General features: G+C 35.8%; 1 protein-coding gene across 2 annotated transcripts in view; it reads right to left on the bottom strand.

Annotated features, from left to right (window-relative positions):
• The window catches only part of LOC131684478 (glucose dehydrogenase [FAD, quinone]), a 73865-nt gene that overhangs the window by 18822 nt on the left and 30573 nt on the right, over positions 1–24470 (bottom strand). The window contains exon 2 of one of the 2 annotated variants that reach the window (XM_058967404.1): positions 946–1262. In XM_058967404.1, coding sequence (XP_058823387.1) covers positions 946–1255 — 310 coding nt within the window. In that variant the 5' untranslated portion in view covers positions 1256–1262. The remainder of the gene's footprint in view (positions 1–945; positions 1263–24470) is intronic. The other variant, XM_058967403.1, reaches the window with a different exon arrangement.

A 24470-nucleotide genomic window follows, 5' to 3' on the forward strand; every position in this document is an offset into this window, starting at 1 on the left:
CTCTTTCGCTCTACCCATCATCATCAGCGTTGACTCATTTTGCATTGTACGCTTGAGTTCAATGTTTGGGGCGAATGTGTTGGTAGGTAGGGGAACTGGCGGTAAAATGAACACGTGAAGCAAAATCATTATTTTCTAACTAATAAGTGAATGAGATATTACAATCACCTTATATTTCTTGTTAGACATGTTTTGTACATATCTGGTAAAAATACTTCGTCATAAACACATTTTTTCAAACATGATTCTTGATTTCTAAACATGTCCAAAAATGAGATGGTGGTAAAATGAACAGCTTCTGGTGACCTGCAAAACGTCCTGTATGTATGCTATGCGCAGCGTTGGAAAGCATTTTCCGATCAATGCTAATATCCCAACAAATCATGAGCTTTGCATACACACAGGGCATTTTGCGGGCAAAAAAAAATTGTCACGGAAGAATTGAATTTTCATGACGTAACCATTTTACAATCCTGTGGCATCCAAACACTTCTACAAACTTGGGGTTATCCATGAGTGTTTGAACTTTTAGGATCTGTTTGAGAGCAACTAGAAAGCTTGTTCTATACATGCGATATGATTATATTGTCTAAAATTTGATTTTTCTTCATCGGTCCGGGTGTTTTTCCCACACACTAAGTACTAAGAAAATAAATATTTTACATTAAGTAGTATAGTCCTACGTCTACAGTTCGTGCAACCCCATAGGGCTGCCCCTTGTAGTTTTTTGTGTCTAACTAGTGCCAATTTGGGTACTAGTTTAGATACATCGTCTAACTAGACACCCAGATGGTGCTAGTTACTGACGAGATGAATTCGAAACACAAAAAATAAAACTTAATTTATGTTAGGTTTTGTGCCCTTAACGCGCAAAGTGGTTTAATCCAATTATTCCCTTATGGGAATTAATATTGCATAAACAAACAGTTTTAACCAACTACTCACCGGTGACTGTTGTCAAACCCGCGGTCAGAGGTACATCTGTCAGCATGTTCTCATCCTTCCCTGCCTCTAGCAGAAGAACGTTCCACTGTTTCACCTCCGACAGTCGGTTGGCTACCACTGACCCGGCGGAACCGGCTCCAATCACTATGAAGTCGTACTCTTTGAGGAAGTGTTTGGTGTCCGGGATGCGTTTGATCGAGTCATTCCGCAGCAGTATGCTTGTTTCGTCGAAAAGCATCTCCAGGACATTTTCCTGTCCAAAAGTTTCTTTCAGAAATAACTGAAGTAGTAACAGCATCGGCACCAGCATCTGAAAGCTTAGAAAAAATTTAATGATTTCCCAAACCGTGGAAAATAAAATATATTTTTTTGGATTTCAAGTAATAATTCGATAGTCATCGTTGCGTCAACTGTGTGTGACCCCAAACAATGTACGTTAGTAAAGGTTTACCGTTGCCTCTTTTTGAGCAAGCATTAGTTTCATAATAAAAATTACATAGGTGGTCCAAAGTAAAATCGAATGTTTCACAGTAAGATTGCATCTGGTGAGAAGAAACATCCGCCCCAATTTATCGCTTATAGAATATCGTGATCTTCTTCTCAGCCTCTAAATAAAATTAAGATAGTGGCAATTTTGTCGCCCCGATTCCTTGCGATGGTCACGTTTATGCGTTATTGAAACATCTCACGCCCTCGTACACCAATGCACTGTGGCACGACGTGTGACAAAACCCCAAAAAATCAATTTTTTGGATATATTTATTTTGTTTTCACTAAGTTTTAATAAACCTATCTTAAAATTTTACGATAATCGGATGAAAGATCAATTTTTAACATGTCGTTTAAACAAGTTAGGTCGTGGGATTTTGTTCAATTCAATTCACACGAATTTTTAATGCCTGTGAACTTCAATGTGATTTCAAAACTGTGAGCTGGAATAGATTCAGTGACCCAAAACTAGTTAAAATTTTTAGCCATTTGAAACTATTTTATAATTTTGTAACAACTAGACTTTGCAAGGAAATTTGCATATTATAATCTTATTACCCGATCAGAAACACATAACAAGAATATTTCAAAACTATATCTCCCGTTGTTACTTGTTATAATTTTCTGTTATTTTAATTACTAACGAGACCAAGCCTATAACACAATATGTAACGAATATTGCATTCCGTTATAATCTTGTTATTTCATTCTGATCGGGTAGTGGTACCAATTCGATAATTACTCGGTCTGCAATAAATGAATTGTGTATCAATTGATTCCAATATTTCTCAAATATGCACAGTAGAGTGGGACGCAGTTATATGAAAAAAATTTGCTCCGAGCAACTATTTGGGTACTATTTGGGTCCTAGAACATCTGCGCAATTTTTTAACTCGATCGGTGAAACTATATCTTTACCCCCATGGTTTAAAGTTTAAATGGGAATTCGTATGACACTATTGATTCTCACAAATTAATTCCTCGCCCATTACTTCCTAAAAATAAATCAATATGTGGTTTTCATAGAAAATTTAATAATAAAATAAAGTCTCGAAGACCGCAAAACGATCTGTCGTTTGAGGAAAAAAATATTAAGCAAAACCCGAATGATGCTCAAACGATTGATAAAAATTTCAATTTGCACAGCATCACTGGTGCTAACGGTCGAACTATATACAAAAATTTTAACATTCTCTTAATGCGTTCAAAAGAAGGCTCATTTTCTTCCTAAAATTTTTTGTAACGTTACCAAACAGCTTAGATCAGTGATTCTCAACCTGGGTCCGCGAGCCCCTAGGGGACCGTGAAGTCGTTGTTGGGGGTCCGCGTTTTTCCTAGTGGATATTGAAATTCCAAGTGTTTTTATTTTCTAACAGACTGGTAATGATATATTGATATCATACGAAATCGATGTTTGACCGTGGGGGCCCGCAACAACCCAGGGTGGTTTCTAAGGAGTCCGGGGTACGAAGAAGGTTGAGAGAATCAATTTTTCCATACTAATTCCCATTTAACTTTTAATCCATGGGCGCAAAAATATTGTTTCACCGATCGAGCTAATAATTTGCGCAGATGGTACCCAAAAAGTTGCTCGGAGCAGAGATCAAAATTTTGTCCCACCCTAATGCACAGTATAATAATGAATTTTGAAAATATGAAATGACAATTTAAAAAAAGCTTTGCGTAGAGAGTGAATCAAACCACATGAAGAATATGGAATATTTAGATTCAGAAAAATCAAAGCATAATTGTCTAACTAAGTTATCGCAATGGATTTCTACTTCGCACATAGAAGTACCAGATTTTCGGACAATTGCCTAACAAAAAATACATAACCCTATCTATTTCAAGCTTTTGGGTAGAGCAGCATCGTCCATATTTGTTTAACGCATCGGATCAGATAATAGGGAAAAATTTGCTACACCAGATCCGAATTTGCGTTTAACCCAAAGTTATAAGATAAAGGTCTGTTCACTTTATAAAGAAAGAAGTTTTTTAATGAAAACTATCATTTTTGAAAAAAATCCGTAATTTTTTTTTAATAACACTAATTTACAACATTTCTAAACTCAATAATCTGGTGGTCATTTTCAATTGTGTGCTGAATCCGAAAATGAAGTTCAGAAAATTTTCAGTAGAACAAATTTCGAGTTAAAGTGAAAAAATGAATTGCACCTTTAAAATAAAAAGCATGTTTAGTAAAATCCAATTATCTTGGGGATAGGAAAGATTATTATGTTTAATTAAAGATAATCAAATGTAGCTTTGGTCATCTGAATATTTTGTTTTAGTGCGGTTCATGTTTCTAACTTTTTCATAATTTTGCCTCATTTTTGAAACAAAAATGGGCGTTTCGTCAAGATTTTGGGCAAGATTAGAAAATTTTAAAAATTATATTTATATGGGAACTTAAAGCCTGCTAATAACAAATCGAAATAAGCAGTTATTGGTTTGTATCGGATAAAAATTGAGAAAGTTATTCATTTTTTGTAGAATAAAAATCTTTGAGTTTTGGGTCAACTTATTGAACCGTCTCGATCCCAATTTTTTATGGCTTGTTACATAATATAAGAGTAGTTCGCTGTTAGAACTATATTAAACAAATAAAATGAGTATTGAGAGAATTGAGTCTGTGAGTCGACCTCGTTTAACCAAATAATTCAAGATAACAATAATTTCAGGCCCAGAAAAGGGATGTCATGAAAAATTTGGGATTAAATAATACGGCTAATATTTACATGTATCATACAGATTTACATGTGTCATCAACCATAACATATTCGTATATTTGACATTCGCCTGGAATTCTGTATGTAAAAGTCTAGTAACGGGTGTTCAATAAAAAATGAGTGATTTCAATACCTTTCTGTAATTAAAAAAAATAACGCATTATTTTCTCTCCAAAAAATTGCTCTCTGGACTCCCTACAAATGGGTGGCATCACGGCTCACAGAAACGAGGCTTGCTACTCCGTGAAGTGACAGTTTTTGGTGACGTCAGAAATATCTTAGAGAGACCAACTTGGCTCAGTGCCGTCCCATTGAGGATTTTTTCGGCGCCCTCAGTGTCCTAGTGTACAAAAATAAATGGCGGGCCAAGCGTACGATGCAGTTGAGCACCAGGATCCGGAATTGTATCCGGAAGATGGACGTCAGTGCCGTCCAGCGCTCTTGTGAGGACATCACGACTATATTGCGTTTGGTTTTGAAGAAAAATACTGAATTCGTTGATTTTTTTTTTTTAACTACCTGACTGAAAAATTCTCATTTTTATTGAACATCCGTTATGTAGTGGGTGATTTTATCAATTCTATAACGTCTGAAAATTATGAAAAAAATAATCTTCTAAGATTTTTTTTTTAATCGGGTAAAAAATTTGGTTACACATTTTCTTAAAACTACGCAACTTTCTAGTATTTTTCATTGATGTAATCTGATCCGCCTTTGAGTTACGATGATAGGATCAGGTCTCCCCGGGGATCAGTACCAGTTTCACCTACTATAACTAAGGAAATCCTTGGGTACCTCAAACTGGGGATTATGGATGTTTACATGATACTGCTCATCATATCTCCGGAACGAGAATTCCGAATGAAACTATTCGCAGGTTATTAGGGTGACTGGAAGGAAACTGCATTGTAATTGATTAAATGTATGACTATTGTGCTATTGACAATAATATAATCGCCAACATAGCCTAGACACTTCACACTCCTTTCTGTTTACTTCAATGCAAATGAATTCCATTTACAGATATTACTATACATAAATCTTTGTTTAAGAGGTTTGAAAGCACATGCAACAATATCCCAGTTTACTATTTCCAATTACGCGTTAAAATACTAAACCTGAAAATTCCATTCATTACAAAAATCTTTTGTTCAGAAATCTGTGACCAAAAAGACATATTTGAAATCCAAAACCAATTCAATATTCCAGTTATCTGAGGACTAATTAAGGCCCGTCAATAAAATAGAATCACCAGATAGTCTTAAACGACGCCGTCCAAAAAAAGCAACACTAAAACGAAAATGTGAAAACAAAAAGAATGGAAACCTATATTGCATTGTATATTAAATAGCCATTTTCGAAATAATGAAATTTTCACGAACATTTCAGAACTTTTTGAAACATTGATCCTCAAATTCGTGCAATTCGTTTTATTCTTTTGCTGTATTTAATTTTTTGTATTCAAAATTCCATTATATGCACTCATTTCATACAGTTCATTCATTTCATGGATTTTATTCGTGTTGTTTAATTTATTCTTTTCAAATATTTGACTAATTTTGTATATTTGATAATTGCATTTTATTTTTTTTTATTCAATATTCTTTTTATTCATTTTATTCGTTTGAGCTTATTTTATCTATTTTATTAGTTTCATTCTTTGGATTCATCCTGGTCAGTTTGTTAATTCCACGCATCTTATTCGCATCATTCAATAACCTTTTCACTTTTTTCGTATTATGCATTTTATTCATTTTTTCCAGTTCATACATTTTATTCACTTTCATTCTTTTAATAACCTGTTTTTAGTCTTTCATTTTATTAATTTATTTTTATAACTTTTTTTACCATCGTTTGAATTTTCAGTTTTTTTTTTCATTTTAGTCTGTTTATTTTTTCGTTTGGTTCATTTTATTCATTCTATTCGTTCCAGTGATTTTATTGACCCCTGCATGCCCATGTTGTTTATAAACAACAACAGCTATAACTCTGAGGTTAAACAAGATTTCAAAACAAAAACAAGTAGAGCTAATTACTGTGAATATTGCATTTGATTTGAGCACTAACAGCTATATCCGTAGAACTGAGTTTTCGCAATTAATCTGAGCAGTGCTGCCAGAGACATTTTCAGTTAAAGAGTTATATATGTTGAGGTCGGCCAAAAATCGAATTTTTTTTATTCTTCTATCGTAAAGCTCAGGTTCTTAAGAATGTTACCTCAAATTTATATAGAGAGACATGTATAACATGCTACCTCAGGTTTAATATAGAGATCGGAGCAGTGGACGCAAAGTTATAGCATTTTCATCTTGCTCCCTTATGGAGGTGTTGCTTATACTTGAAACTTTAAAAGCGATTATCTCGAAACCATTTTTCCCAAAAGCGTCTTTGCGGTGACTACGATTGCCGGAAAAGTTTTCAACCGATCTCAAAACTTTTTTTGACTTGTTCGTACTTTAACTGTGTCCTTGAACGATTCCATTTTTTCGTAAAAATTTTTATATTATTGTTATGAATTTTTTAATAATTTTTTCCATGTGAAAATAGTGATTTTTTTGGAAAAATCGTCCCCGTTTCCAAAAAGAAGGAATTTTTTTTAATCGATCGTTCAAGGACACCACAGGTACATATACTAATCATTTTTTTTTTAATTTGATGTTTTCTGTTGAGCTGTTGGACTGGAATCGTAGTCCCCGAAAACCTCTTTGAAAAAAACGCGTTTTGCGGAAATTGCTATAGCTTCGACAATTATTAATATTTTTTTTATTTTCTCAAGTGGATTTTGTAAATTGGACATTGTACTACGCTACACGTATAACAAGTATTTCATAAAAATATTGCTACATACCTTTATAAAAATTCAAACTTTTTCCTTTTTTCCCGCATCTCAACATATATAACCCCTTAACGGTGAAAAATATTTTGATGTGTCCTCGTTGTTTTAAATTATTTTTGAAATCTGACAAATCTTATCAATTAAGACTGTCTTCGACTACCTTTTCCGCCCAATCGAGATATTGAAAATTTTGCAAGAGATGTGTACTAAGGATTGAAAGGTAAAAATTGAGTAGCTTTTAGAACTGCTAGAGAAGCACCAATCTTGATCAAAACAGGTTTCTCGTCTTTGTTTACTCCAACACTATTAAGCAGAAAGACGTTTGGAACCCTCTATGTGCTAGAAAATAGTTGGGCGTGAAAGAGTAATTTTCGTCCATTTTATTCATTTTGATTGCTTTATTATTTGTATTATTTCAATTTATTTTTTAGTTTTATTCCTATTAATTATTTCATTCATTTTATTCATCCTATTCATTTCATTTATTTTATTCGTCGCATTACTTTCATATTTTTTCAGTTCATGCATTTTATTCAGTTTCTTCATTTTATCAATTTTAAGAATCCTTTTCAGTCATTCTTTTTATTCATTAATCCAATATGTTAGTTTAAAAGAGTTTAATTTGTTCCCTTAATTTTACAACTTTTTATATTTTCCAACTTTTATTTGAACTGAACTAATTTGATTAATTCATTTTATTAATTAATAAATATTGATCATTTTACCCATTTCATGATTCTAATAACTTTTTTCATATTTTGGTTTTATTAATTTTTTAATTTTGTTTTATTGATTTTCTATAGTTTATTCAGTTTATGCGAGGTTTTATTCGTGCATGACTCATCTCACCTCTAATTGGGTACCAACTTCGCGTGAGCTCTGCAAACTAATGAATAATCCATCAGTGATATGTGTAACAAATGTCTCATCTCACTGTTAGGTGAATTAAATAATTTTTTCGGATTATGTTATCGAAATAAAATATTCTTGATTCACTGAAACTGTGAAAACCGCAATATTTTTTTTCGAGGGACTCGTGCGAGTGATTCATGGTTGGAATATTAATGAAATGCTTTGGTAAATGTATTATTATGTTTCCTACGAAATAATTTCTGAAATGTTACACATATTTACCACGTTCAACCCATCTCCACCCGTTAGGCCCACAGTGACTCCTACCTAAGCATAAAGCAACTCTCGTAAATTATATATCTATGTGCGATCTACCTCCAATTCTAGCAGCTCATACTACTGAGCTAACGCCCAGAATCAATCATAACATTCGCCAGTACAACGACAACATTCTGCCTGCGTTTGTTGACCTCAGAAGCGCGACTACTTGCCTAAGTATAGCCGACTATACTCGCCAACTTTGTGTCAGCATTTCATTCACCGTTTCGACTAGGTTTAGCGCGGATCGAATAGAAATTCTGACAGTGACACACTTTTAGCATATTATTTATGTATTCTATGTTTGTGCTCATCTGTTTTGCATGGGCATCGGAACGGTCTACGATATTGGTTAATCAGGATTCTAACCAGCACTTCGTTTCGCAAGCATGGGAGAACTTTTCGAAAAGAAGATACATTTGTTTTCGTTTCAGGCATAGAATGAAGCGTGAATATTTTCCCAATCGGTCTTGCTTACGTGTAGCAGATTCAAGTGATACGTACTTCAACAGGTGCATTTGCATATCCACTTATCTTTAACGAGTATTGGATTCAGTTGACATTGATCTATGAAGGGATGTTGCCTGAAGCTACGGCGTAATCTTGCATTGAATGCTTAACTCAAGATCAAAGGTGCAGTCAGCGTCTCCATTTAAGTTCAGGTGCATGTGCATTACTTTTTAAAATATCAACCATAAATTAAGAAAATTTATTTAAAAAAATATGCGTTTCTACTCATGTTTCCTGCTGAACTTTCCAATTCAAATCCATATTTTTTCTATACTTTTAGCAACATTCCGAATATTTCTTTATGCTGGTAAACATTCCGACCACGCTAAAGTATAAAGGTCGTCCTTGGAGCCTGTATTTTCAAAATCACTATTAATTTACCAGCAACAATTATCCAGCTAGTACGACAAGATGCAACCGATAAAGTAGAATCACCTTAAACCCCGTTACTTCCATTGTCAACCGGTTTACTTTTACTACTCGTGCAAAACATCTCACGGATGACCTAGATGGATAAACTTGAAAACGAGAGTTCACTATGCAATTGTGCAACACTGCACTTTCGATGCGTGCATCGGCCTTTTGTAATTATTTACAACCATTCCATGTTGCACTGGACAAGGGATCGGGTGCGGTATTCAAACCTGTTTTCCTTCGATTCACTGTTCTTTTTGTAAGTTAATCATTCCGACGAGCCCACACCAGTGCCAAACTGATCAAGTAACAATTTTACAGCTGAACTTATTGAATTGCATTCACCGGTTGAGAACACCAGTTTTGCAGTCATTGCACGTACATACCATATGATTTGTTGATTGAATTCCACATTGATTTGCTCAATAGTATGAACTGTTCTAATGTTTTGTGGAAGTTGAATTGGGTGCATAATTTACCAACACAATATAATCGCATTTTTCATCACCTAGCATCGACCGGTTGCATCGACCTTGGCTGTGAAAGATCACGACCGCACGCCGGTGGCGCTGGTTGAGTTTACCAGAGCATGAAATTTAATATCTATCAGGCCTACAAAGCATTTCTTTTTCATTTCATCTATACTAACGCAGCAAGTGGTTTCAAACCAGGTAGTGATTACATTTCAACTGGTTCGATTTCCGCGTAGCGTCAGCTGTTGACAGGGCACACCTCAGGGGCTAGATTTTTCATTGCCGTTTGGTCGTGTTATGTTTGCCAAACTTAATTGTTTCCATCAGCCACTTTATGATCACGATTAATTAATTAGTTGCTATTCTGTTAATGGGGCTGTTTACTCAGCATCAGTTTCAGATTAGTAGCTGAAGCGTGGTAAGGTGGCGCTGGGTGTAACCTTGGTGACCCTCGTATAATTCGCTAGTAGGCACCGAGAGAGTAGTTCGGCACGAGTAACTAATGGAATGAGCGGTACGTGGAGACACGGGACGCTGTCGCTTGAGGCGAAGTTGTCTTGACATTGTTGCAAATTTATTTCTGCGCTGATCAGTTAATCTTTTCATCTTATAAATGGTGGTATTGAATTAATTGAAATTCAGCCTCAAACAGTTTCTGATAGGCGTTTCAAAGTTGATTAGGTGACTACACATTAAGTTAATTCTCCTGGATTTATTTGTATATTCATTGTTGACAGTTCAATGTGATTATGTGTGAACTTAAATGATTGTGGCTTAACAACAGATCAAATCCATAGGGTGCTACGGAATAAAAGCTCGCGTGAATGTTTCCCATAATTAGTCAGAAATAAAAATTTCAATCCTCTTTCAGCTTCACTAGAGGCGAGAACATCTTTCTCATTCAATATTTCAATATCCTTTACACTTCATGCAGCGTATGATATCCCGGTTCATATTCAATCACTACACATTGGGCTTATGGGAAGTAGTTTGCTCTTTTGGCGATAGTTATCACGACATCACGCATGTTGTCTGATCATACACCGAGTATTAAGGCGCCTGGTCTCAGTTAAAGCATCCTCTTCGTGTTCGAGGAATATTTTACGTTTTGGATTCACATCCTTTACATTTACGTTTTATATCTCGCCTCTTCTTCCTTCTCTCTTCTCTCATCCACTGGACGCTTTTATACCAAACGTCATCGACAGTCTGATGTGAGTTTAATTTGCCATAATACAGCTTCATCATACAAATCACAATTCGAGGTGCCTACCACACCACCATGATATTACCAATCCATATCGCAATCCTGCTACTCGGTAATTTCACTTTACCATTAGTCTACAGCATCTTTTGTGCCGCATAAAATCAAAAATATATTCTCCAATATGGCAAGCTGCCTCCGATTTTGCTTCTCTTCTTACCACTAACCCATTACACGCTGCTACAAAAAATCAAACATTCAATTAACTTTCCAAGTGACCTAGTGTAAGTTGTAGATCTACTCAAATGCAACACAAAACCACGTTTAATATACTATTCTATTCTATTCTAACCCTTACACAGCCAGAATTGAAAAGCATCCTGGAAAACACTCCAGTTATTCTTCAGTGTTTTTCTTGTCATCATTAATATTTGAAGCATATTATAACATGTCGCAAACATTAAAATGACCAGGCCTACTGTACAGAGTTGGGTTTGAAGATGTTTCAATATTATACGGCATTCATTTAATGAACAATTCAACCAACGAATCGTTTTGAAACATGACTGAGGAAGAAACGAGGACAACCGTACCGACCGTTTCCGTTTATAGGGGGTTAGGAAAACACGTTGGGAGTGACTTTGCTAAGAAGGTTAATGTCACTGCTTTGGTCCTTTGGGATGGGACAGAGGTATTTACACCGGGCCGTGGCTCATTAAGCCTAGGTTAAAGCGTCTTTACTTGCTCTCCTCCAAACTAATGCTAACTTCGGTTTTGGATCCGAGTCGCTCTAGGTTCGCTCTGATAATTTACAAAAGCCATATAAAAATGACAGCTCAGAGCGAATATAGAGCAACTCCGATTCAAAAATGAAATCAGCATTAGCATACACCTGTGGTTTAAACTTGTCCTTAGGAGATCATTTCGAGGAAAAAATAAATATGATTATTTCCTAGTTTTAGTATTTAAGTATAAATATCAGATTGGAGCATGGCTGAAAAATAATTTTTTTCGTTCAATTGATGACTAACAGAAGGTAAACAAGTAAATCAAAAGGACGAATATACATTATAGAACATATGAGCTTAAAATGAAACTATCGGATGGAACCTTAGACTCCTGACAGCAAGTTCATTGATAAGACTAGTTCCATAGTCATTACTGATTCGTTCTAGAACATCAGCTGTCAAACCATTGTAGCAAATATAAATCTTCGGTTATAACCCCCCTTATTAACAAAAAGGCTGGACATGTTCTAGAACCCGGCGAAGAGTGGACGCGCAAAGAACAGAAAGGAGAGACAGGAGGAGCTTTGGAAAATTAAAGATTTGTAGGGGAAAGTATAGGAGGGTACTTATCGGTTTACTCGATATACGAATGGATCCAGATTCGACCCACAGATCATTTTATTTTTCACGCACAAAGGACTTGCAAAATGCGTAGCATTCGCCATCTACTGAACAACCTGTCACATCTTCCGAATGATCCGCGTTGAAATCAAATTTCTTTAGATATTGTTATTCAGAAAAGTCTTTAATCAATTTGGCACATTATTTCCTCGACACAACTTTTTATGTCAGATCTAGGCAAGGCCTACTTTAGAACTTTACGTTTGACTAGTTTAATATACCCCCAAAATCTTGATTTATAGCATATATAGATATTTTATATCTTTTTTGGGACTTTCGGAACTAAAGAATTTGCTGCGCTGTCCTTTTCCAACCGATTTTCGAATTTTCAATAAACAACAATATAAAAATTGCCATCATCGCGAGATTTTTTCATGAAAATATCCAAACGGTTCATTATTTTTCCAGTGGCTTGTCCTAGTTTTAATGATAATTCTAATCTAGACCAATTTTTATGCTGGGAATATCGTTGGACGCGTTGCATGTTTCTCATGGAAAAATCTTCAAAAAAAGGAAATTTCCATATTGTTGTTCAGAAATCGCACATTATTTACACTGAAGTCTTTTTATGCGGTTTTTATGCAGTTTTTTATGTGACTTTTTTGTGCTGATTTTCAAAGTTATGCGGTTTTTTTATGCGGGTTTTCAAAGCTATGCGGTTTTTTATGCGGATTTTCAAAGTTATGCGATTCTTTTTATGCATCTTCCTTTTAATTTTTAGGGCATCACCTGAAGCGACTTTTATCGAAAGATAGATCCTCGTGAATGCACATGCTTAAACAAAAGACATAAAATGTTCATATTTTCATTTTAGATTATTAATTACTAGTCTTTGGGTTAAGGATATGAGAAGCATTCTTGATGCAGTGAAAATAAAAACAGAAAATGTCTGAATACCTTTTTACCTTTCTCATAATAAAACTTATGCAATCGGTCGGAATTTCGACTTTTTAACCGAGGCCGAATCTGCTATACCATTCGACTCAGTTCGGCGAGATCGGAAAAAAGTCTCTGAGCGTATATTTTTTTACTTGGTGGTAAAGCTTTTACACCGACCCGGCACACGTTCAGTTGTTAGACCATACTACCAATTTCGTCCATCGTGTGCCAGAGTAAGGGACTCTGAACAGAGAAGATAACTCTGAACCCTATTCCTCTAAAGTCCACCAAGAAGTCCGGCATTTGCCTGATCCCCCGGATTCCATTTGAAATGACTACTTCGGGGGGAGGCGTGCTAATGCACTTCACTTGATTCCAGGTCTAGCTGGTCGTGCTAGATTTCGCTTGTCTCGTAACCGCCATATCAGTCCTGCATGGCATGATATTCTACATGTCTTCCTCTCTACGTTGAGCTGTTGGATGCCGTGGTCGATCCAGCGATTCCGGTTCACTGGTGCCCCAACGACCCTGGTGGCTTGTCGTGTTCGGTGCTACTCAGCGTAGTCCCCGACGGTGGAGCTAGCCTACCTCGGCGGAGAGTTCTCCGACGAAAGAATGTCTCCTGCAACCGTTGACGGACACGTTATTCTTCTTTAGATGCATTCCAGCAGAATGTTCAGCGATTTCCGGTGGAGGATTGTGTTCGCTACGGACTACTCGGAATAGTCCCCGACGGTGGATCTTTCCTACTCCGACGAAGAGTTCCCCGGCAGTGGAAGATCTTCCGAAACCGACGCTACCCGGGCAGATGCCGAAGTCGGCCTGCGATTCTGGGTGGAGGGTTACTTCCAGTTGACAGGCGCCCCGACGAGCATCTGCCGGAGCTACTTCCCGATCTACTCGAACTAGTCCCCGGCGGTGGGCCTAGTCTACTCCGACGGAGAAATTTCCCGACGTTTAAATTTCTCTCGAAATCGTTATCTCGATGCTGTTCGGTTAGGTGCAGAAGCGGATCCAGAAAATAATTTCGAGAGGGGTCCGAAATTTTCATTTTGGGATACGTTATGCGTCAAAACCTAATTTAACGAAGATCAGTTTTGGTGGTCAAATTTGGTTTGAAATGATTTTAAGTTTAAAACTAATATAAAATTGAAACTAATTCAAAATTTCTCAAAGTTATGCGGTTTTTTCAAAGTTATGCGGTTTTTTAATGCGGATTTTCAAAGTTATGCGGTTTTCTTATGCGGATTTTTTATGCGGTGCGTATCCCCCGCATAAAAAAACTTCAGTGTATTACTAAACATCATCATATAGCATACTGTTGGAAAGGTCTAATTTTCTTATTATCAAAACTGTTGACAAATCGAAAATCGGTAGAAAAATAACAGTGTAGCTAATTTTTTAGTGCGGAAAATATTTTTTGCTATAAATCAAGATTTTGAGGGTATACAACATTTTTCAAACAATTTTTTGTATTGTATTTGATGAGTCTACAACATATACTAGGTCTCTTGAAAAGTTCAAAATCACTGTAGCAGCGCGTTATTTTTATTGTCAATGATTTGTTTATATTCAATTTTGACATATGTTGCTTGTTTTGACGTGAGTCTTGTTTTTTATCCTTTTTCAAGGTTTTTGGGAACATGTCCAATAGAAAATAGACAGAAAGAATGACCGAAACGGCGACAATTCATTTTTATTGGACACACTGAGAAAAGATATGTCCTCCATCAGGAATCGAACCTGCGATCTCCCAGTCTCTAGTTGGGTGCGTTAACCACTCTGCCACCGAGGAACTGTTATGATATCATCACAGCTTCCCAACAGTATCGTAATCCCCGCCACAGTCCCAATACCAATATAAGTTTCTCCTCGGTACAATTTCAGTTGGGATGCCCGGAGATAAGACTTCAGTGTACACTCAGTTTTTTTTAGGCGGGGGATACAGGCCGCGTGAATGAAAACCGCGTAAATGAAAACCGCGTAAATTTCAAAATCCGCGTAAATGAAAACCGCGTAAATTTCAAAATCCGCGTAAATGAAAACCGCGTAAATTTCAAAATCCGCGTAAATGAAAAACGCGTAAATTTCAAAATCCACGTAAATGAAGACCACTTAAATTTAAGAATCCGCGTTAAAGGGAACCTCGTTGATGGATACCGCGTAAATTTCATAATCCGCGTAAATGAAAACCGCGTAAATTTCAAAAACCGCGTAAATGAAAACCGTGTAGATTTTAAAATCCGCGTAAAAAACCGCGTAAAAAAAACTTGAGTGTACTTAAAAAACACTAGTATGTGCTGAGACCAAACAGAATTTCGAATCAAAATAACTGCTCGATAAAATTTAGAACGCCATCCATAATATATTGAAAAATGGCAAGTATGTTCTCTTGCATTTCCTCAGTAATCCGTCAGGAAAACAATTTAGTACTGGGTAGAACATTTAAAAAAATACTCAATGCTCATCACTGTTTTGTGCCTTTCAAATTTTGTCACTTCCACATTCGTGAGCGCCTTGGTTGGTGTAGCATTTCGCTTCTCCGACACACCACAAAGAATCCAAAAGTACCAATCAATCTCGCTGTGGAAGATAAGCCGAACGAGCCAATCCCCTATAACTAACAGCCAAGGACAGTGGCATCGCCACAACAGTGTTTTCCGTTGTACAGAGAGTAAAGAATAGGGAATTAGTCGTGGCTGGAAACACCAGAAGAACATGTTGATCCGACCAGTCGGAAGGGATCTTCCCATCAAGCAGAAACAGACAACAGTGTGGTGCGTTTTGATAAAATAAATGTAAATTGACTTTTTCAAATTATTTTAAACATCTTAAATTAAAGTAACTTGAACCGCTTAAGTTTAATGTAGCATAACAATATTAGTAAATAGCCGATGACTATTACTCAAGGGTTATATAAAAAGTTGGGACCTAAAAATAAAAAAAATACATTATTGCTGAATCTGAAAATACAAAAGTACTTTCGAAAATATCTGTGCGAGATCCCATCCAGATCAGAACACCCAATTTCAAATTACAGCCGTTCACAGCGCTGCAGCGCGCTGGTTCCATCCACAACTGAAGTTAATAGAAAACTTTAAACGCGATTATCTCGGAAAGAGGGTTTTTGAAAAGTACCCTTGCGATAAACGTGATATTCCAAAAACTTTTCAACTGATTTTAATTGTTTCGTATTTACAATCTCATGTACTCAAACAATTATTTTTTCTACCAAAAAAATGCGATTCTTTACAATGAATTTTTGTATAATATTTTGAACACCTCAAAAATCGAGTTTTTCGACAACATTGTTTTTTTATAGAAATAAAAAATTGTTAAGGGAACCGAACAGTTCAAGTACACCGCACCATATTTTTCTTCAATATGTTTTAAGTTTCTGATTTCTTGATTATTTCTGGGGAGTGATCATAACTCCGAAAAATTGTAATATTTTTATATTAATTTAATAGTATTCCACCTACCCGAGCAAATACTCATGGGTTCAAACACCATATAGCCCCTTGAAAAAACCTTAAACATGGTCCGTGCCAATATTCACAACCATCAAGACACCATAAAATGGTCTCAATAACCCATAAATACACCACCATATGGTATTTTATATGGGATCTACTGGACCATGGTGATAGTGTTTTCATGGGTTGAACCCATTTCAAACACCCTTGTCAAACCCCATGAGCATGGGCTTTTCGTTTGCTCGGGTATTCAAATAAAATTTGCATAAAACCATTCAGGGCGTTTATCATATCTCGACAAACATATGATTACGGCCTAAAAGCCAACTGTCAAAATTCACTTTGAATGGAAATTCCGGACAAACCGTTACGCGCCAATCACAGATGTTGGTAGTAAATGAAAGAGAAAAGTTTTCTCTTACATAAACTGTTGTGAACTGTGTTCGACTAGTAACGGTTTGTCCGGAATTTCCATTCAAAGTGGATTTTGACAGTTGGCTTTTAGGCCGTAATCATATGTTTGTCGAGATATAAACGATTAAATCATATTGAATTTTTGCGCGTGAAAAAATGTTTCAGATTCAGGTCTTGAACTTTTTTAATATTGATTGGGTTGTCGTATAAAAACCTAAATGCTTGGTACACGCTTCATAGCCATTTTCAAATGAAGGAACAAACGTGCCAAATAAATCTGATATAGTGGAAAAATCTTGCATACTTTTTCTAAAGTGTGAATTGCGGGAGATGGTTCGAAAACCCCCTAATCAACTCTTATCTGGTAATTTTCACTGGAACCGCTCTACCAAACTACATTTTCTTGCACAAGGTTCGTCTGCCTGTCCGTCTGTTTGTACCGCCTGGAGAATGCTGAAAAGTTTGCTTACTGTGCATGAGGGAACATCTACTAGGGTTATAGGAATAGGAGGAAGACTTCTTATAAACTTTCTTGTAAAGACCAGAAGGCGTCCCTTGACGGGACAATTGTTCCGTTCGGGAATAATCGCGGCACTGATAATTAAAACTTTCAATCTTACTGATCTTATTACAAGTCAGTTATTAGCTTTTCCACCTATAGTAAGAGCATTTGTGAAGCACTGACTTTCGAAAATATCTGTGCGAGATCCCATCCAGATCAGAACACCCAATTTCAAATTACAGCCGTTCACAGCGCTGCAGCGCGCTGGTTCCATCCACAACTGAAGTTAATAGAAAACTTTAAACGCGATTATCTCGGAAAGAGGGTTTTTGAAAAGTACCCTTGCGATAAACGTGATATTCCAAAAACTTTTCAACTGATTTTAATTGTTTCGTATTTACAATCTCATGTACTCAAACAATTATTTTTTCTACCAAAAAAATGCGATTCTTTACAATGAATTTTTGTATAATATTTTGAACACCTCAAAAATCGAGTTTTTCGACAACATTGTTTTTTTATAGAAATAAAAAATTGTTAAGGGAACCGAACAGTTCAAGTACACCGCACCATATTTTTCTTCAATATGTTTTAAGTTTCTGATTTCTTGATTATTTCTGGGGAGTGATCATAACTCCGAAAAATTGTAATATTTTTATATTAATTTAATAGTATTCCACCTACCCGAGCAAATACTCATGGGTTCAAACACCATATAGCCCCTTGAAAAAACCTTAAACATGGTCCGTGCCAATATTCACAACCATCAAGACACCATAAAATGGTCTCAATAACCCATAAATACACCACCATATGGTATTTTATATGGGATCTACTGGACCATGGTGATAGTGTTTTCATGGGTTGAACCCATTTCAAACACCCTTGTCAAACCCCATGAGCATGGGCTTTTCGTTTGCTCGGGTATTCAAATAAAATTTGCATAAAACCATTCAGGGCGTTTATCATATCTCGACAAACATATGATTACGGCCTAAAAGCCAACTGTCAAAATTCACTTTGAATGGAAATTCCGGACAAACCGTTACGCGCCAATCACAGATGTTGGTAGTAAATGAAAGAGAAAAGTTTTCTCTTACATAAACTGTTGTGAACTGTGTTCGACTAGTAACGGTTTGTCCGGAATTTCCATTCAAAGTGGATTTTGACAGTTGGCTTTTAGGCCGTAATCATATGTTTGTCGAGATATAAACGATTAAATCATATTGAATTTTTGCGCGTGAAAAAATGTTTCAGATTCAGGTCTTGAACTTTTTTAATATTGATTGGGTTGTCGTATAAAAACCTAAATGCTTGGTACACGCTTCATAGCCATTTTCAAATGAAGGAACAAACGTGCCAAATAAATCTGATATAGTGGAAAAATCTTGCATACTTTTTCTAAAGTGTGAATTGCGGGAGATGGTTCGAAAACCCCCTAATCAACTCTTATCTGGTAATTTTCACTGGAACCGCTCTACCAAACTACATTTTCTTGCACAAGGTTCGTCTGCCTGTCCGTCTGTTTGTACCGCCTGGAGAATGCTGAAAAGTTTGCTTACTGTGCATGAGGGAACATCTACTAGGGTTATAGGAATAGGAGGAAGACTTCTTATAAACTTTCTTGTAAAGACCAGAAGGCGTCCCTTGACGGGACAATTGTTCCGTTCGGGAATAATCGCGGCACTGATAATTAAAACTTTCAATCTTACTGATCTTATTACAAGTCAGTTATTAGCTTTTCCACCTATAGTAAGAGCATTTGTGAAGCACTGACTGCTAAATGGAGCTTCCTTTCAGCGATTGTATCCTTCGATGGCAAACTCATCGATCAAGATCACGGATTCGATCACTGTTCTAAAGTGGAATTTGCAGAAGTATCATCCCGGAAATGGATTCTTTAAAAAAAATTATAAATAGCTTGAGTATTTGCATTATGCGATACTTGGGTAACTTTCAATATAAACCTAAATTTCCACGATTTCAATATAATTAACCTGGATCGAGATACTCCCTACGGAGGAATGCTATTGGAGCTATGAGCACTCCTTGAGGCACGTCCCGACGCATGCGAAACCGAAATATTACTAACGGGATCGTGGAAAATTCTAATCCTTGGATATTTGATTTCGCGAATTTGAACATCACCTCAACACAGAAGTCCTACCGCGCCACGTCCCCTCTTGATACCGCGAACGAAACACCTTTTTCGATGGTGGTATTCTCACTCGCTCTCTTATTATGTAACAATAAAGCCCCAGGGCCTGACAGAATCAACTTCAACTTGGCGAATAATCTCAATCAAAAGATACTTGTTGGATTTATTATATAAGCTGCTTAAGAGTAACATCATCCCACACGATTGAAGATAGGTGAGAGTCATCTCCATCCAAATACCAGGAAAACTAGCCTCCGATCACAACTCGTATTGTCCGATTATAATGTTGTCCTGTATCCGGAAATTATTCGAGAAAATGATCCTGATCCGTAACGATAGTTGGGTCGAAGCGAATGGCTTACTGTCAGATACACAATTTGTCTCCCGCAAAGGCAAAGAACGAACGTTTGACTTGCGTTACTCTCAACGTTGTTCTTAGATATTAAAGGGGTTTTTTATTCAGTTTCTAAAAAAATTCTTTCAGAGAAGCTGCACCAGCATGGTCTTTGAATTCTTTTTTTTTGAGTTTAAACTAATTTTTGCTAAACTTCTTGTCGGAAAAGCACATACATTTTGCGCATCGCTATCCCGATTTAGCGAAATGGGTCTTCCCAGGGCTTATGTCGAACCCCTGTATTATATAATATTGTCAACGACATTGATAAATGTCTTGACATCTCTTACTTGTTAAGGCAACTTGCAGACGACGCACAGTACCACCTCTCCATACAAAGTTGTTACAAAATTATAAAAAATGGTTCATGTGGCTAAAAATCGGGTTATTAACTAATTTTGGGTAGCTGAATCCATTGCAGGTATCAGTTTTAATAATTCATCAATCTTTTTTTGACTATTTTTTATTTAAACCCATTTGATGGCGTTGTTCATAAAAAGTTAATATACTCGTCGATAATAGTAGCCAATCACATCGGATGGTTAACAAAACTAGTAAAAATCACTGATTTTTCAGTAATATAATTATGTCTAGGTAATCAAATTTGTAAGAAGATTTTTGAGCTACAGGACTTCTCCATATAAGTATTTTCAAAAACATAGATATAAAAACTGCAGCGCAAAATAAAGCCTGTATATCTTGAAACTACACTAAAGTTTCCTCCAATCGGCAGTTCAGTTCTAGAGATATCGCCATTTGAAGTTCAAAGGTAGGAAAAATTCTTATGAATTGAATTGAACAGAAATCCTCGACATCATATGCTTCAAAGATATGTTAAAAAATCATATTTCATCCGATTATCGTAAAATATTGAGATAATTATATAATAAATAATATAAATATTTGCAAAGTCACATCAAATGCTAACTAAAAAGAAATTTCTGTGGGAATAGGGCCCATTATTTTGACTGCATTAAACCCTACTTAACTGAGAGGTAAGTTTTTTCTGGAATTATTTTGCCCAAAATTTACTTCTTGGTGATTTTTTATTAGGTAAGAAAGTGAAGGGAGGCTCATTAAATTTGCAATATTAATCAATACCTCGAAAAAATGTCCTTGTTCCTAATCCAATAGTTGATTCCTTCCCGATAAGAAGGACATAACTAAATTATAACAACCGAAGTTATTTTTTCAAAAACATTTTGTAACAGAACCTGTTATAGATCCAGGTGGTTAGTTGTTAAAATAACAACAAATAAAACAAAAAACTGACTAGCGATAACAAAATTGTAAAAAAATTTTAAATGATTTTATCAAAGTTAAAACTAAATTAATTAATTGATTCCAAAAGTATATACTTTCATTGCAACTTCTGTAAGAGATTGGATAGAAACTGTACTAGTTATAATCATTTAGTGACAGTGACCTTGAAACAAACAATCAATGTTTATTTTGTTTTTATTTCCTTTTGAGATTTTTCGATTGGTACTTTTTTATAAATTGATCGTGTTCATAACTGACTATGTTATAATATTGATACTATAGAAAACTGTTCACAATCCACTTTCAATTACGTTATCTGGAAATAAAACAGGTTCTTATAAATATCAACCATAGTTTTGATTGTGTTATTGTTTTGTTTCGCTCTTCTGATCGGTTTTATCTGGCCATGTATCAGGCCACGAATATGTGTGTTGTCTGCATGCGTCAGACTATTTCGTTATCCTCTTTCTTTATATGCGCCAAATTCTTCCAAAAAATAAACAGCTCTGAGTCGATGAGTAACCAGTTTATGCATACTTTCATTTGTTTTGCATTCGCAGCAGCTGCACAGGTTTCAACTCTTGTGAAGGTCATACTCTAGTCCAGGAAAAATACCAGCCGTATATGCAATCTGAAACCCGTTCTGTCTCACCGTACAGTTAGGTTGTGTCCTTCGTGCAATCACGTTTAGGTCAGTTGTAACCGTAAACCTATGTTTGAGTTGTTTTTTTCCGAAAACTTGCTTATCCAATTCTGATGTTAATGATGGGTTGTACATCAATTTATTCTAAATTTTAGAAAGTTTTAAAGTTTCACAAATTTGTACTATAATATATACGAGTCGAATGCAACTGTGCACATGTAAACAAATGCAGTTTGAAAATTGTCTATCAAATTACTATCTTAGGCGGAATTACTTGGACCTTATGAAAAATGTATGCACTGGAACCAGTACTAATTGCATATTAAAAAATCTTTAATTCGAAATGTTTCTTAGAATAATTTTGAATTTTAAAGCACTATTCTATATTTCTCTTTCAAGAGGATAATAACGAAGACTTCATATCAAGAAGACAGGCATCTCTTTACTTCCCCCATACAACAGGACAGAGTTGCCAGTCTTCTTGATATTGATATTTCAATCAAAACTAATTTTCCTAAGAAGAAAATTGCGTAAAATCACGTGAAGAGTACAAAACCTACACGAAGTATGCGAAGTATGAATTTCGTTTCGATTCATCAGAATCTGGCACCAACTTAGCACCAGATTGATGCTGGATCCAAAACGAAAGCACGGTTTTTACCGTGTTGCCGTGAATCCGTTTGTACCAAAATGGCTGTCGCATTTTTTCAGCATGTAGCTTTCTATTCAAAAATGTGGCATACACATATTGCAATTTATGCAGGCTACAATTTATGGAGAATTTTTTAATTTGAAATTCATTACTCAATTTAAAAAAATTATAATCAAGCAATTAGATTTTTATTGGAAACAACAATATTTAAAGCAAGTGCATTATCGTGTTCATAGATGAGATAGATAATATCTTTTATCATCTTGCTTTAGCTGAGAATGTCAACTGTTTTCGCTTAACGCCCAAAAAAGCAAGGGGTCTCTGAGTTACAGTTACAGATTCCTAGTTACAATGAACTGGGAACTTTAGAATCTATCACTGGTAGAACGACAAAAAAAAGCTTCTGATTTTATTGGGTCTTAGGAGCAATGCTTCTTGAAGCTGCAATTTCAGCTTGGCTTTTTGAGGGTTAATAGGTGTGTGAATTGCGAATTTACGTTGGTCCAATTTGGACGTTTTGCTATAGATACAATCTGGCACGACATCGCGAAAAACCTGTATAGAAAAGTGTGTGCAGTCGATCGAGTTTTCAGGAAAACATTAGGTCGATTGAAAAACTTCGATGTTATAGCACGACCCCGAGTCATCTCTATTTGAACCAGTTCTTACCAGAGCTGCAAATTTTCGACAGTTTGTTTTGAATTTGAAGGAGCAAAAAATCTCAAATCATGCCCTACTATGTTCAACTCGCAGTTGTTCGTTTCCATTATTCATTCAAACAGCCGACCTGCTCAATCATTTTCCATTCATTTTCAATTTCATTGACCCTGTGAATATCTCTTCACTGGGGTATTGACTAGATTTTTCCAACAAAACTACTCTGAACATAGTTTTTACTGTCCATGTAAGCTTGAAAACGCAAAACATGTTGACATTTAACCTAAACTGGCCTCTACAGAGCAGATGACAGCTTTGGTTTGTGAATGAAAAAGCATCAATTTGAAATGAAGACGTCCGATTCAGTTATGAAAATCCCGCCAAATTGAAAGTGAATGATTAAGGGAGGCTTTGAGTTTGAATCATGGTTGGGTTTGATTGAACTGAAAGTTGGCATTTGAAAATGAAAATTTGCACCACTGGTTCTTACACTATATGATATATTTATTATAAAGTTTCACCTCTATTTCATTGCACGATTTGAAATTAGGCAAAATACAAATAGGATTGGTTTCATATACATAACATGTATTAAGGTTTGTTTTATTCCTATATAAGTTTTTTTGCTAACGTCCACCGCTAAAACGAAGATGAAAATTAAATGAGTGAAACAGCAGATTGCATAATATGAATGCTGAATTTGGTTGATCAGCAGCGTTAACCAGTTTCAACTGTAAATTAATGGGCTGTATGTAAATCACCTACCATCGCCTACGACAGTCGGAGATCATCCGATATAAGACCAAACCGAATAATGGCATTGGATTAGTAGCCCCAATAATTTACAGAGCAATGTCAATGTCAGCTTCACAACCAAAACAAAACTAAAAATCTGCGTTGCTATTTTGTATAAGACCAAACAAAGCAATCAAGAATTTTCCAGTTTTCAAGGTGAATAAGTTGAAATCTTGACTTTCTATGTTTGGTTTCAACAATAGCCTTAGCATTATTGAAAATTCAATTCATGTTATCATCAATGTTCTAGAACTGCTTCAGGCGATTTTCAAAACAGCAAAACAAAGAAAAATAAAAATAAGTTTATCAACGGTTTCTATCACTCTTGGTGATGCAAAAAACCACATGAATGAGTCACTAAAATAGCGACCGATAAACACGCTAATGTGTACCGCCAATAACTTCCAAGAACATCAGTTTCTCCATAACCATTCTCTTCACGCGAAAAGAACAAGTAC

This window comes from Topomyia yanbarensis, chromosome 2, assembly GCF_030247195.1.
Source record: "Topomyia yanbarensis strain Yona2022 chromosome 2, ASM3024719v1, whole genome shotgun sequence".
Lineage (NCBI taxonomy): Eukaryota > Metazoa > Arthropoda > Insecta > Diptera > Culicidae > Topomyia > Topomyia yanbarensis.